At 43.8% G+C, this 15,840-nt stretch overlaps 1 protein-coding gene across 1 annotated transcript in view; it reads left to right on the top strand.

Annotated features, from left to right (window-relative positions):
* The window catches only part of GABRR2 (gamma-aminobutyric acid type A receptor subunit rho2), a 66,388-nt gene extending 56,690 nt beyond the window's left edge, over positions 1-9,698 (top strand). The window contains exons 8-10 of the mRNA XM_050789537.1: positions 1,261-1,413; positions 2,370-2,566; positions 9,237-9,698. Of these exons, the coding sequence (XP_050645494.1) occupies positions 1,261-1,413; positions 2,370-2,566; positions 9,237-9,548 (662 nt within the window). The 3' untranslated portion in view covers positions 9,549-9,698. The remainder of the gene's footprint in view (positions 1-1,260; positions 1,414-2,369; positions 2,567-9,236) is intronic.
* Positions 9,699-15,840: the final 6,142 nt, after the last annotated feature.

Raw genomic sequence — 15,840 nt, 5'->3', positions numbered from 1 at the left:
TACTCTGTCTCAAAAAAAAAAAAAAAAAAAAAAAAAAATTAGCCAGGCATGGTGACACATGCCCCTGGTTCTAGCTACTCAGGAGGCTGAGTAGGGAGGATTGCTTGAGCCCAGGAGTTTGAGGCTGCAGTGAGCTATGATTGTGCCATTGCACTCCACCCTGGGCAATAGAGCAAAAGCCTGTCTCTATTCAAAAAAATAAGGAGAGAGAAATAGAATAAAGGTTCCCAGGAACTCATGGGAGGGGGAATGGAGAGTTATTGTTTAATGGGTGCAGAGTTTCTATGTGGGATGATGAACAAGTTCTGGCAATGAATAGTGGTGATGGTTGTACTACATTGTGAATAATATACTTAGTGCCAGTGAACTGTACACTAGCCTGGGCATTGGAGGCCTGCGTTGAAACAAGCGCAACTGACTCTAGCTAAGGCTTTGGAAAAGCCTCTAAGAGTCTCATTTCCTCATGTCCCAAATGTCAGACTTTAGAATCATGTGAACAGCCTATTTCTTTCTGTGACAGATGTGGAGTTTGCATGGTAAAGGGTTAGGGTCTTACAATAAAGGTGACAATTTCACAACAAAGGTGACAGTGACCAGAGCCTAGCTCCCCCAGCTCCTGCCTCAGTGGTACTGGCCTCAACAAAATAGAACTATTCCAACCTCTCATGCTCTTGAGCAGCAAGTCACTCAAGAAATATGGTTGTAATTTGGAAATTACAAATACAGAACAAACAACTATAGCCTAGGCAACATGGCGAAACCCGTCTCTACAAAAAAATACAAAAAAAAAAAAAAATTAGCTAAGCATGGTGGCACGCACCTGTAGTTCCAGCTACTCAGAAAGCTGAGGTGGGAGGATCGCTTGAGCTTGAGAGGTTGAGGCTGCAGTGAGCTGTGAGTGTGCCACTGTACTCCAGCCTGGGCTACAGAGCAAGACCCTGTCTCAAAAACAAACAAACAAAAACCCAAATGACTAAAACTTCCCTTCTGTTTAGTTCTACCCTTTCCCAAAATACTGTGAAGAGAAGTTAGGTAATACCAACTGAGATAGTAAATGTACTAGATATTGGCAAGATATTTATATATACGAGAAAGTGCTTAGATTTTGGAAAAGAAAGGTATTATGTTAAGCCAACTGATCATTAATTTCAACTTTCTGTTGCTGATGAGGGCCATGTCAGTGAAAGACGGGTTCCCAGGGATACAGTTTGCTTTTACCTCTCAGATGGAACCTCACTGGCTTCTTCCTGTGTCCCCCAGGCTGGTACAACCGTCTGTACATCAATTTCACGTTGCGTCGCCACATCTTCTTCTTCTTGCTCCAAACATATTTCCCCGCCACTCTGATGGTCATGCTGTCCTGGGTGTCCTTCTGGATCGACCGCAGAGCTGTGCCTGCCAGAGTTTCACTGGGTAAAAGCATTTCATAAGATGTGGTAGGGTGGTTATTTTTTTCAACTTATCACTATGTTTACAAAAAGTAAAAATCATTATTTAGAGTTCTTAACTGATGAGCTATTAGAGTCAGAAGGAGCAACTTCTCCTGCTTCTTGCCTTTACCATCTAGATGCTGGCCTCAGTTTCCTCCACATTGTGAGAGCCAGAGGGAGCTAAAACAACATCAACTGTGACTGCAACACTTCAGAAAGATTTGGGGTATAGACGTCGACAACTGGTAGTATCAGAGCTCAGTATTTAGATAAATAAGATGATTCTGCAAATGCCAACAATTCCTTCTGTAAATACAAAAACTTCATTTGCTGGCCTTGTTTAGACAGACTGAGGGCTTGGAAGCAGGGCACAGAATATGAGATTTCTGGGAAAAGGACGGCCACGTTCCCTGGAGCTGTGGTTTAGCCTTTTACAGACCCTGAATTCCAGAGTGAGAGTTTACAACATGTCGTTGTAAATTTAGACAACATTAGGTGGGGCTTTGAGAAAGGTGAGGGTTTAAGCAGCAAGAGAGAGTGAAGAAGAATCCCGCACGATGGGCCTCTGGGAATTTCCACAGTCTTCAGGTACTTTAGATGAGGGAGAACGTGCCTATTCCTTGAAGTCTGGGAACGTTCCTTCAGAGGTGTCCTTTAGTCGCTGTCTTTAATTCCACATGAGAACAGGTCCTCTCCTTGTCGGCCACATCACAGAAACGCAGTCTTTCAGGTGCCTGAAGGATAATGAGACAAGCAGCGGGTTGGCTCCGGGGAGAATAGGCCTGGCTGCTGGTGGGGCAGATCCTTGCCCCTCTCCGAGGCAGAAACACACCTGGTACTTTTTCACGTGGTTTAAGATACAGAGTAATCGTGACTTAGTGAGATGTGGGGGCAGTTCTAGACCTCTGTCAGCAGCCCAACTAAGGCCAGGTGTTGCAGGTATCACGACGGTGCTGACCATGACCACCATCATCACGGGCGTGAACGCCTCCATGCCGCGTGTTTCCTACGTCAAGGCTGTGGACATCTACCTCTGGGTCAGCTTTGTGTTCGTGTTCCTCTCGGTGCTGGAGTACGCGGCCGTCAACTACCTGACCACCGTGCAGGAGCGCAAGGAACGGAAGCTGAGGGAGAAGGTGAGAGGGCTTCTTCCGCCCTTGTCTAAGTCCATGCTACTGGGTGAAAATGAACGTTGGCTGGGCAGGAGGCAGAGGCAGGGGTTGCATGTAGAAAAAGAAGATGTTTGTGCAAAAGGAGGAGGATCTTGTTTTAGAATAGGTTCTGGCTTCTATCCCAAAGGATTCCAGAAAGACGAAGGTCTTTGGACAAAGACTAGGAACAGGAAGGCTTGGGTCTTAGACTCAACTTTGCCACCTATGCTGAGCCTCAGTTTTCTCATCTGTCAAAGGGAAATTACAGAACCCTCACCTCTACTGTAAGAGTCACATGAGATAATGTATGTGAAAGTTGTTTTGATCTTTCACATACGTCAGGATCTAGACAAACTCTCACTGTTGTTACTGAACATGTCTAGGGACAATGCCTCCCTGTCTTATGACCAGAGAAGGGAGAATTCTAGAACAAAAAACCACCTTTATTTATCAGTGCCCAGTGAAAATTCAGCCACAGTAAGGACTAACGCTAAATATTTTATATATATTTCTTTAAAAGAAAAAAACTTCTATGTGTGGATGCAGAAAGAAGTTGGAAATACTATATTATCGGCCTGGCACGGTGGCTCACGCCTATAATCCCAGCACTTTGGGAGGCCGAGGTGGGCAGATCACTTGAGGTCAGGAGTTCAACACCAGCCTGGCCAACATGGTGAAACCCCGTCTCTACTAAAAAGACAAAAATTAGCCGAGCATGGTGGTGCATGCCTGTAATCCCAGCTACTTGGGAGGCTGAGGCAGGAGAATCCCTTGAACCATGGAGGCGGAAGTGGCCATGAGCTGAAATTGCACCACTGCAGTCCAGCCTGGGTGACAGAGCAAGACTCCACCTCAAAAAAAAACAAAATAAAAAAATAAATACTATACTATCTATACTGTACTGTACTATACTATACTACAGTTGATCCTTGAACAAGGCAGGGTTGGGGGGCTGACCCCTTGTGCAGTAGAAAATCCAAGTATAACTTTTGGCTCCTCCAAAACTTAACTACTAATGGCCTCATGTTGACTGGAAGCCTTACTGATAAGATAAATAGTCGATTAACACCTATTTTGTATGTTATATGTATTATAAACTATATTCTTACAATAAAGTAAGCTAGAGAGAAAATGTTATCAAAATCATAAGGAAGAGAAAATATTTTTATAATTCATGAAGTGGAAGTGGATGGTCATAGGGGCTTCATCCTGGTCATCTTCACTCTGAGTAGGCTGAGGAGGAGGACGAAAGAGAGGGATTGGTCTTACTGTGTCTGGGGTGGCAGAGGTGGAAGAAAATCTAAGTGAATCTCCACAGTTCAAACCTATGTTGTTCAAGGGTCAACTGCAAACTATGAGATAGAATACAACTGGGAGATTTCACAAAGCCATGCTCATGAGCCTTTGGCACAGGGAGGCAGTCTTTCGTTCATAGTCAGACTCCTGTTCATTTTAGTGTTAGGTCTGTGCAAAAGTAATGACATAAACTGCAATTACTTTTGCACCAACCTAATCGTAAATAATAATAATGCTGACTTGCTCCCTGATCATGGTCAATCATTGCACTAATCAAAATGGGTGTTCATCTAAAAGCTGTGGAGATAAAGGGACATGAAAATCTCACATTTATGCACAACTGAGTGGCCATTAGCCTTTTAGCATAAGGGAGCTTTTAAAATTAAAATAATTTATTTTTGCCATGTAATGACATTTTGGTCAATGGGACCTTTACATTTTAGGAAAAGAGAATATGTTGTCTTTTCAAAAATTGTCTTTCAACACCTGCATTATACCTGTCAAGTATTTCCACTTTGTTTCTGTTAACTTAAAAAAATCAAAAATTTATAAATTTGAAAAAGGAGACTTTATTTCTTACAAAGGATTCCAGTCTGCAAGGTGGCCATCCTGCAGGCTGGGGAGTGCAGCCTCCTGTAAAGACCTGGACACAGGCACTTTGAAGGAGGAGGTGTTGGAGTAGGAGCTTTATGCTGAATATGGCTAAATATACATATTCAATAGGCTATAGGAAGATTTATGAATATTTTTGAAGGTAGTCCTGACACATGCCTATTGAACAAATGTGCATGTAACATACAACCCATGTTCACCCTGGGGTGGAGACTTAACAGTTCAATGTATTACAGTTAGACCCTATATGCAAAAGGGACACAAAGGCACTCAAGTGAACAGCCTCTGTAAACTGACCAGGACTGGTCCAGAATTGATGGTCTTATCAAGAGAAGGTTACTAAAATCACTCTCTTGTCTAGCCAAAGCTATAGTTATGGCTGGTGGAACAGGGGCCAGGGGTTGGTTACTCAGTGTCTGATGGTTGGTGAGCTGCAATTTTTTTTTTTTTTTAAGACAGGGTCTGGCTGTGTCACCCAGGCTGGAATGCAGTGGTTGCTAACTGCCCTCCATCTCCCGGGCTCATGCTGTCCTCCCACCTCAGCCTCCCAAGTAACTGGGACCATAGGCATGCGCCACCACATCCAGCTAGTTTTTATATTTTTAAAAGAGATGGGATTTTGCCATGTTGCTGAGACTGGTTTCAAACTTCTGGAGTCAAAGCCATCTACCCCCTTGGCCTCCCAGAGTGCTGGGATTACAGGCGTGAACCACCGTTCCAGCCTCAAATTGTTTTAACATCATTTATCTCGAGACCAGTGCTTGTTTAGTTGAAAGAGAAAAAGAAAAACCTTGTGGCAGCACACAGTATATTCTCTAAGCGCAGGGGTGTGTGACTTCACTGTGGTCCTAGAATGGCCTTAGGTACTGTTCGTAATTTGGTCTCTTAGGGCCATAAAGAATCTGTTCTGTCTTACGATCTCTATTTCAGCATTAACGCTGGTCAGTTGTGTCTAAACCGCAAAAGGAGGAGGAATAACAAGGTGTGTCTGGCCTCTTGTCCCATCATGACTGGGAACTCAGTTTTTAAGGTTTCTCTGGGGTCCCCTTGACCAAGGGGGGGGTCAGTTCAGTCAGTCTGGGGGCTTAGAACTTTATTTTTAGTTTACATCTCCAAATATATTATATTATACTAGGTTGCTTATTTTTAAAGCTCTAGTCAAACCTTGTTTACTTCAGAAAATTTACTTGTTTAAACTTTGGTAATTTGTACACTGGTCATTATCACAGGCCTTTGGACAATATTTAAACACTTTGATTTATAAATCATTAGACTTTCCTGTATAGAGCAGTTGAAAAAAATAGCAAAGGCCTCATCAGACAAACAGGGGCTCACAAACGAACAGTTCACCAGCACAACTTGCCCTGTTTCCATATCAGGTCCTGATCTTTGCCAGCCATTGTATGACTTTGTTTAAAGAGACGAGGAAGTCATCTGTGGAGAGGGCCTCGGGCCCCTAAGTCTCCCCCTCTGTCTGTGTGAGAACAGACATCCAGGAGGTGAGAGCTCGTACTCTGCTGTTGTCAAATGTAGGGTTTAAGACCAAGAAGCACGGTTGCTGGAGAGCAGACAGAGGTGAGAAGGCACCATCTGCTGCCTCACAGAGAAACTAATATTCATGGTCATTGAAATGGTTCCCAATAGAGCTGAGGTTCCTAAGTGGAAGCCATGGAGTACCTGCCCTGGAATCCCCTCCTGAGTCTGCTAAAAATAGATTCCCGGGTTTAAGACAGGTTCTCAAAAAACAGATTCCCGAGACCACTACTGGGGGAACCCACCCCCAATATTTCAACATAGATTGAATTACAATCAATTTATACAGTTAACACAATTATCATAGTGGTCCTGAGGTGATGTACGTCCTCAGCTTATGAAGATAACAGGATTAAGAGATTAAAGACAGGCATGAGAAATTATAAAAGTATTATTTGGGAATGGATAAATGTCCATATGAAGAAGAAATCTTCACAATTTATGTTCCTTTGCCGTGGCTCCAGCTGGTCCCTCTGTTCAGGGTCCCTGACTTGCTGCAGCAGACCACACCCTAGGTCTACTGATTCAGACTCTCTGAGGATGGCACCCTGGAATCAACATTTTAAGCAAGCTCCCAGGTGCTTCTGATGCTCACTGAAGTGTGATTTCCACTCTGTAAAGGGAAAAGCTGCCTGGGACCCAATAGGCCCACCCCTGGTTTGAATGGCAGACAAGTGCAGGTGGGAGCACGTGGGAGCCCAGGGCCTGCCTCCCCTCAGCTGCTCCAATACTTTGGCTGATTAGCCAGACCTTGTCTGACATGCCAGGAGCCACTTCCTCTTTCTTAGAAACGGGCCAATCTGGAAAACAGGGATTTATCAGAATTTTTGGCATTTCCTGATTTGAACTAAAATCGTAGGAGAAAAGTCTATTTCATTTTAGCAGAAAGATTTTCAGTTTAGAGCAAGGAGAAATAAAGACCTGTGCCTTAAATAAATAAATAACCCCCCATGATAATATCACACAATTTTATCAGTTTGGGTGTGATTATACCTAAATACAAAGAGTTGAATAGGGCTGGGCATGGTGGTGCACGCCTATAATCCCAGCACTTTGGGAGGCCAAGGCAGGTGGATCCCTTGAACCCAGGAGTTTGAGACCAGCCAGGGCAACTTGGCAAAACCCTATCTTACAAAAAATACAAAAATGAGCTGGGTGTGGTGGCGTGTGCCTGTAGCCCCAGCTACCTGGGAGGTCAAGGTGGGAGGATCCCTTGAGCCCAGGAGGTGGAGGCTGCAGTGAGCCAGATGGCATTACTGCACTCCAGCCTGGGTAATAATAAAGCAGGACCCCATCTAAAAAACAAAAAAAAAAAGAGAGAGAGATGACCTCTTACTGACCTTTTATCCCTAATTCCCTTATATCTACAAGTCTATATTAATTATTCAAGAATTGTTGGCCGGGCGCAGTGGCTAATGCCTGTAATCGCAGCACTTTGGGAGGCCAAGGCAGGCAGATCATTTGAGGTCAGGAGTTTGAGATCAGCCTGGCCAACATGATGAAACCCTGTCTCTATTAAAAATACAAAAATTAGCTAGGCATGGTGGCAGGCACCTGTAATCCTAGCTACTCAGGAGGCTGAGGCAGGAGAAGCGCTTGAACCCAGAAGGTGGAAGTTGCAGTGAGCTGAGATCAAGCCATTGTACTCCAGACAGGGAGATAGAGTGAGACTCTGTCTCAAAAAAAAAAAAAAAAAAAAAAAAAAAAGATTTGTTACTGATGGAACAAAGACACAGCAAATAATAATGAAACAATCATGCCTGATGAAAAAAAATAGCCCCCCCAAACCACAATTTCTTCAAGGATAAGAATACTTCAATAATTCTAATTCTGCATAAAATCATTCATCTATTTTTGCATTCTAAAGTTTTATGATATTCATCTGAGAGTTTCAAGATCCATAACAATAAGAGGCAGGTTGTGAAACTTCATTATTTCACTTTCCTAGATGGAAAACCAGAGGCACTGAAGGGCTGAGAGCCAGGTCAGGAACATACTCAAATCAACGCTAATTGGCTGTGTCAAGTGGGGCTCCTGCCCTTGGTCAACACCAAGCATCCAGGCACCAGTGGAAGCCCACTCTCTACTGACTAAACTATGGGGAGAAGTCAAGCGAAACTATTTCCTTTCCTCCCACTTAGAATGTCTTATGAACACTTTCATACTTGCAGAAACTATTAGAAGAATAGGGTCATGTACATTCAGGTACCCAGCACCTAGATCCAACATTGCTAACATTTTTCCATTTTTGTGTGGCAAAAACTGCACCAACAGATACATGCTTATATGGAGAAAATGGATTATGCATTCATTTTCTGAATGAATGTACATTTTCTCCATATAAACATGTATCTGTTGGTGCAGTTGAACTGTCTAAAAATACATTGCAGATACCATGACCCTTGATTCTTAAATGTAACTTTTTAAGATAAGGACACTCTTCTACCTCATCATCTTTTTCTTTCTTTTTTAAAAAAAGAGACAGGGTTTTGCTCTGTCACCCAGGCTGGAATGCAGTGGCATGATCACTGCTCACTGCAGCCTTGACCTCTTGAGCTCAAATGATCCTCCTGCCTCAGCCTCCTGAGTGGCTAGGACTACAGGTGGATGCCACCATGCCTGGCTAATTAAAAAAAATTTTTTTTTTTTTTTTGTAGAGGAGGAGTCTCACTATGTTGCCCAGGCTGGGTCTTGAAATCCTGGCCTTAAGCAATCCTCCTGCCTTGACCTCTCAAAGCACTGAGATTGTAGGCATGAGCCACTGCGCCTGGCTCCTAGTCATCTTTTGATTCATGCACAGAAAGGTGGAGTCCTGCAGCTAGAATCAGACTATGTGGATTTCAAGTCCTGCTCTGACACCAGCTGTGTGGTCTCAGAATCGTATAGCTCTCTGGGTCTTAGGTTTTGCCTCTACAATTGAGGGATTTGGACTAGATCAGTGATTCTCGATTCTGGCTACACAGTAGAATCACCTGGGAATTTTAAATTAATTGCTCTAAAGTACAGCCCAGGCATGGCCAGTTTAAAGAGCTGTGCAGATGATTCTAATATGCAACCAGGGTAGAGGATCGTTGGACTAAGTAATCTCTGGAGATCTTTCTAGTGCTGTCTTTCTGTGGTTCTGAGTAGCAATGTGGCTTTGCTTTTGGGCCAGGCTCCCTCCTCTGCCCACCTCACAAGGCTTAATGATGTTCTTTGTGCTTGCTGCCCATAGTTCCCGGGCATGTGTGGAATGCTTCATTCGAAAACCATGATGCTGGATGGAAGCTACAGTGAGTCTGAGGCCAACAGCCTGGCTGGGTATCCCAGAAGCCATATCCTAACGGAAGAAGAAAGGCAAGACAAAACAGTGGTCCACCTGGGCCTGAGTGGTGACGCCAACGCTGCCAGAAAGAAGGGGCTTCTGAAGGGCCAGATGGGTTTTCGTATCTTCCAGAACACCCATGCCATTGACAAATACTCTAGGTTGATATTCCCTGCCTCCTACATTTTTTTCAACTTAATTTATTGGTCAGTGTTTTCCTAGGGGTTCCAAGGCTGTTCCTAGAAGAGGGCATAGACATCAAGGGGGCCTGGCCAGTCATTGACAGGTGGACTTGTTGACCACACGCCCCTCACCAGACAGAGCAGCAGCTACTGGACCACCCTGAGCAGCACTCATCTCTCAGAGGAGCCCAGGAGCCCTCCAGCTACCCTGACCCCAGACCTCGTGGGGCTACTCCTTGTTCATGCTATGTCTCACGTCACACTTCACGTCTCTCTGGGACCTTCTGTTCTTGTGTGTGAACTAGTTAACAAGAACTCCCCTCCTATAAATAAGGACTCAAATGCCTCCTAGACATTCTTAGACCCTCAGGATGCCTAGGATTCAGCTGTGGAGGGAAAAGGAAGAACTGAAGTGCAAGGTTAGGGGCATTCTGGATAGGAGATAGGAAATTAGGAACAAAAAAACCCCATAAACCTATACAACTGGATTAAGTGCCTACCTAGAAGGAAAAAGAGCTCAGATCCCAGACAGGAAATGATTTGCCTGTGGGAGTATGGCAACCCACAGGATTTTGCAATATTAGAGGAGATTATTCATTTAGCCATCCATTCAACCATTCTTTAAATATTGAGGTCCCACTCTGCATCAGGTACTGTGGAAATGAAAAAATAGAGTCTCTTTCCTTAGAGATCTTCTCTAAGCTGTGCTCATTCTACATGTGGCATGATGTACTTCTGCTTTTTCCCCTCCTTCAACCCCATTTACACCATAGACCCATTCTGGTTGTTGTTGCTTTTACTCTTTAGCATATAAGGCAGGGTCTGGGAGATGCCAGGTCCAGAACTTTCAACTGTCCTCCTCCAGTGAAGTTACACAGATAGAGCTAATTTTGCCCAGCAATGATGCGTAGCAATGTGCATGGAGTATTGCCAGCCAGGGAAACTCACCCAAGCTCACCACGGTGTACAGTTTTTTTTTTACTGGGGTTGGTCATGGATTTATGGCTGATTGCCCACATGGCTGACTTTAGTCTTTTGCCCCTCCAGAGGTTGAGCCGGTACCTTGAGGTCCAGGGAACCTATCATAAATCACATTGCTGGCATAGATTACCTGGTGTGGCCCAAGGCACCAGTAGACAAAGACCCTTCTATCTCACAGGACATTCCAAGGGCACAGAGGTTGCCTCCCAGGAGCTGGGACCAAGGCTCAAACCTTTTTTGGGGCAAGGTTAGTCCTTTACTACACAGCAACTCTTGTCAATTCCTTATTGTTAATGTTAATTGCAGTGTTACTGTTATATATTCAGGCAAAAACATTTTAAAGTATCTCTGCACTAGGTACAGTGGGGTCCAAATTAAGAATAAGAGTAGTCAAAGCTCTCAGAGAAGGAACTAGTAGAGGAAATGCCACACAAATATCTATAATATAAGGTTAAGAGTGTTTAGTGCCTCAGTAAGAGTTCAGTGTGAGATGGGAATTCCGAGGGAGGAAAAACAGTCCCACCAGGGAGATGGACCTCATGGAGAAAGCAGCCCTGAGATGCCCCTTGAAGGTCAGGATTTTAAGAAGAAGAAATGGGACAGAATACATCCTAGATCTGGGCTGTCCAATATGGTAGCCACTAGCCACATGCCTATTTAAATTTAAATTAGTTAGAAATATTAACTGGGTGTGGTGGTATGTGCCTAGGGTTCTAGCTACACAGGAGGCTAAGGCGGGACGATTGCTTGAGCCCAGGAGTTCCAGGCTACCGTGAGCTGTGATCAAGCCACTGCAGTCCAGCCTGAGTGAAAGAGCAAGACCCTATCGCTAAAGTAATAACAATTATTATTTAGATTAGTTGAAGTTCAATAAAATTGAAAACTCAGTTCCTTGGTTATACCATCCACACTCAAGTGGGCTCAGTAAGCACAGCTGCTAGTAGCTGCTGCATTGGGCTGGGCAGACCTAAAGACCAGGAAGCCCTACCAGCCAAGAGACCAGCCTAAGCAGATGCATGGGGAGAACGGGAAGGTTTGCCATTGCAGAGAACAGGGTCTGTGGGCAAGTCATTCATTGTGGCAGGATCCTAGGCTGTGGGAAGAGGTGGTGAGAGACTGGCTTTTTCCGCAGCACTAGAGATCAAGGCAGGTCCCCACCATGCCGGTGCTTGTGAGGACAGCTTCCCCACTATGGAGTTGCTGGACCCAAGACCACTAGATTTCCCAGCCTCATGGACCAATGAAGAACAAAGGTGCATAAACATGGGTAATTGGGTGGTACAGGGCATCTGGACTAGTTTAGAAATCTTTTTTTTTTTTTTCTTCTGAGACAGAGTTTCACTCTTGTTGTCCAGGATGGAGCGCAATGGCTTGATTTTGGCTTACCGCAACCTCTGCCTCCCGGGTTCAAGCGATTCTCCTGCCTCAGCCCCTGAGTAGCTAGGATTACAGGCATGCGCCACCATGCCTGGCTAATTTTTTTATTTTTTAGTAGAGATGGGGTTTCTCCATGTTGGTCAGGCTGGTCTTGAACTCTCGACCTCAGTTGATCCGCCTGTCTCAGCCTCCCAAAGTGCTGGGATTACAGGCATGAGCCACTGCACCCAGCCAGAAACCTTTTATCTCTACAGACTCTCCCAAGCCACAGTGCTGCTCAAAGAATGATAATCTTATTGTCATTAAATATATCATATTGCTTTGGTTGTAAGACTTATTTAATTCCAACCGTACTCCACTTCTGAGTGCATTGTTTTCATGAATTATGACTCTGTTCACAAATTAAAACAAATAAAGATTTATTTTTGCTAGCTTCTGTGTTAAACTGGAGTTAATTCTATAGCAGACATATTTAGAATCATAAACAGTGTTTTATCATGCAGGGCCATGATACAATGACACCATTGTATTTAGCATTGCCTTATTACAGTATAATAGTCTGACATTACTTGAGAAAAGTAGGAAATTTAAAGAAGTAAACTGGAGAAAACATCAGTAGGAGTAGAAAACAGGAACTATGGAAATAGAACAGGGGATGATTCACCCTGGAGGCAAGACAGAGAAGCAGACACAATCGTTATCAGGAATGCATGAATGATACTTTACTTCACTGACATCGTGAAATGTAAGATGCACCCATATTTTATGTACTGAGAAAAAATACTAATAATCAAATTCTGGAATGCCAATGATTATAATATGAATCCTGATTTCACCAATATGAAACTGAAAAAATGTTAATGTTACAATAAAAGAAATGGGTTTTATACAAAAACTGGTGATTGGACATACTTCATTGACACCAAGGAGCCAATATTTATTTAGCATTTGTCCTCAAGGTCTTGTGCTGAGGTGAGAGATGGTGGTGACCGGTAAAGAAATGAATGGGGAACACTCTTCAGTCATTAAGAAGCTTACACTCTAATGGGTGTGGTTCAAAGGAGGGGAAGATCACAGAATTTGAGGAGTGTTTTCCGATAAATATTGAGTGATGAATAAACACAGCTTTGAGTACCAGAAAAGGGAAGGAAGGGATGATAACGTGGAAGAAGGAAAGCTCAGGTATGTTCAGGGGTCAGTGAATAGATACTCTACGGAATGTACAAAAGACATAAGATAGGAAAAGTAAGTTGGGGCAAAAAGGGCTTTGGGCAGGGAAGTTATAATCTTTTGGAAAATCAATTAATTTGCCATCAGAATATAAACTGGTGTATTTTTCAACCATTTTAGTTGCCAGTGACAGAAATTCAACTAAAAATGGTACAAGCGAAAAGAAGATATATTGGAAGGATACTCTAGGGGCTCATAGAACGACAGGGAATTTGAGGGAAGCAGGGAAGCTCTGGGGACTTAAGGGTCTGGAATTGGGTTTCAGCATGTCCTTTCAGGGTCATATCTCCATCCAACACTCTGTTTGTCTTCATTCTCACCCACTGCAGACAAGTTTCCTCCACCTGGTGTGGGTGGGTGGGTGGAGTGGCCTTGATGGTCTTAGGCCCACAGTTTTCTAGTTCAATTACTCAGTGTCAAGGGTCTTTCTATGTTTATTCCACTTAGAATAAACCTGGGGAATGAATTTGACTGGTCTGGGCTGGGCCATGTATGTTGAAGGTGATCAGAGTTCTGTGACGTGTGTAAGTTGAGAAAGCTAGAACTCTTCAAAAACACTTTTATTTGGTTCCACCTTTTTGCAAGCATCTGTTAAAGGGAGGCCATGAATTTGAAAAATAAAAGGCTGCTTAGTTTGAGGAAACCAGTGAAGAAGGAAAATAACATTAAGAATAGTGGAGAAAGTTCATGCTAAGTTCAGTAATGTATGAGGGCCACAGTCTATGTGCTGATGTTCACAGAGACTGGAAAGCTAGGAGAAAGAGCTGGCATGCATGGAGGATGAGGAGTTTGAGTTTCACAAGGAACTAGAAATGTGAAATAAAAAGTAGTAAATGTTGGTGTAAGACTGAGAGGGAGATAAAGATTTGGAACCATATCCTAGATATGCTGAATGAAGCTATGAAAATGGACAAAACTCCTGAAGGAGAAGCAGCAGTAGACAGCAGGTCTGTGGACAAGAGCTCAGGAGTATATATTTAGGTGGGAGGAGGATTGTGGTAGAAGCTGGGAGGAGGGAGTTTCTCAACAGGAGGAGGGTGGGGCTGGGAGCAAATAATAACCATAAACACGAGAAGGGTAAAGACTGAACAGATGTGGCAAGGTGTAGGCAGGAGGCTTGGTGGCCACAAACACCAGGTAGACAGCCATCCTTGGTTGTCTCAATCACAGTGATTTAGGAAGGTAGAAGGAAACATGTTCAGAGAATTATGTTACTTATTATGGAAAGACTATTACAGATTCTTGTATTTTTAAAGGCTTAAAACATAACATGGTAGCATACCCAGCCTGAATAAGAGCTGTGTTCTCAGTGGTTGGTTCCCTGAACTATTACACTGGAATTTGGGGGAGTGGCACAAGAACAGCATTTATAACTGGATCATCAGATCCAGTTGTCACAGAAGATAAGAGAACAGCCATTAAAGTGACCATATGAGGTAAATGGCCAAGTATAGAGTGCATCCTCTGCTCAGCACCATGCTAAACGCCAGATGTGTGGTTCCTAATTCAGTTCTCACATCAACCCAGCTGTGGTAGGAAGGACTTTCCCGTACTCCATACCTGCTAAGCTGTAGGGCCTTCCATAACTGTATTCAACATGTCTAGGCAGGTGGACCTTGCATGAAAGAATCCATTTCTCATAGTATTTTCAGGAAAAAGGTGATTCATTTCCCACTTAGATGGACAGAGAAGTGGTTAGAAAGAGCAGACGGAAAATCTGGGTTATGCTGAAACACATCTACATGGTTATCTCTACACTCAGGTGAGAACTTGGAGTTATACCAGGACATCCTGGTTTAGCTCCTTGAGGCCGGAAGCTGGCTTTGAGAGACATGACATGCACGTATTCAGGGCAGCCAGGGCAGAGGCATTATGGGTTTCCAGCACTGACGCTGTTAAAAGGCACTATTCATTTAATTAGTGCGCAAGGAGAATCCACAGCCCCCGCCACCACCACCATTGGAAACATCTTGCCTTTTTCATTCTATTGCAAAGGAACGGACGGCTGTGGCCTAGAGGATTAGCACCGGTTTGGAAGCAGCTGACTTCCCACTCCCACCAATCACTAGGAAATGGTACCAGTAAAGAAGGCTGTGTGCCCTGCATGTGTCTGAGGACAAGTGTGCTGGACTGTTCTCATGGAGAGTTAAGTTCTGTGCTAGGAGGGTCTCATGGCCCAGCCTGCCCAGCCTCCAGAGCCATCTGGAGCCTGCCCACATCTGCAGCATAAGAACGTTCCCCATTAGCAGATTGGATCAAGCACTCAGTCCTGACCCTCTGACCTTCAGATGGCATTTAAAAAATGACATTTGGGCCAGCCATCGATAACATTAGGTTTCAGATTTATTTTAAAAGCTAAATTGAAAAATAAACCTTGGCTGTAGCACACCGTTGTTTAATCTAAACTGACCAGGTTAATGGTGGTGGATGCTCTTCTCCACCATGTCCATTTAGCCCAATATGGCCCAAATTTTAATGTGCATATGAATAGCTTGGATATCTTCATAAAATGCAGATTTTGATCCAGTAGTTTTGGGAGGGGACCCTGGATTATGCATTTCTAACAAGCACCCAAGAGATGTTGGTGCTGCTGGTCTGTGGACCACAGTTTAAGTAACAAGGCCCCAGAGCCCCTTCTCATCATTTGAAGTGAAACTCAGATGTGTCACCTCCTGTCTGTGGCATCCTGACTCACATTTCCCTCCCAAGGCAGAATTTATTATTATCTCATCTGTGGTCCCAAA

Source organism: Macaca thibetana, chromosome 4 (genome assembly GCF_024542745.1).
Source record: "Macaca thibetana thibetana isolate TM-01 chromosome 4, ASM2454274v1, whole genome shotgun sequence".
Classification (NCBI taxonomy): domain Eukaryota; kingdom Metazoa; phylum Chordata; class Mammalia; order Primates; family Cercopithecidae; genus Macaca; species Macaca thibetana.
Note: the sequence above shows the minus strand (reverse complement) of the source record. Positions and strands in the feature narration are given on the sequence as shown.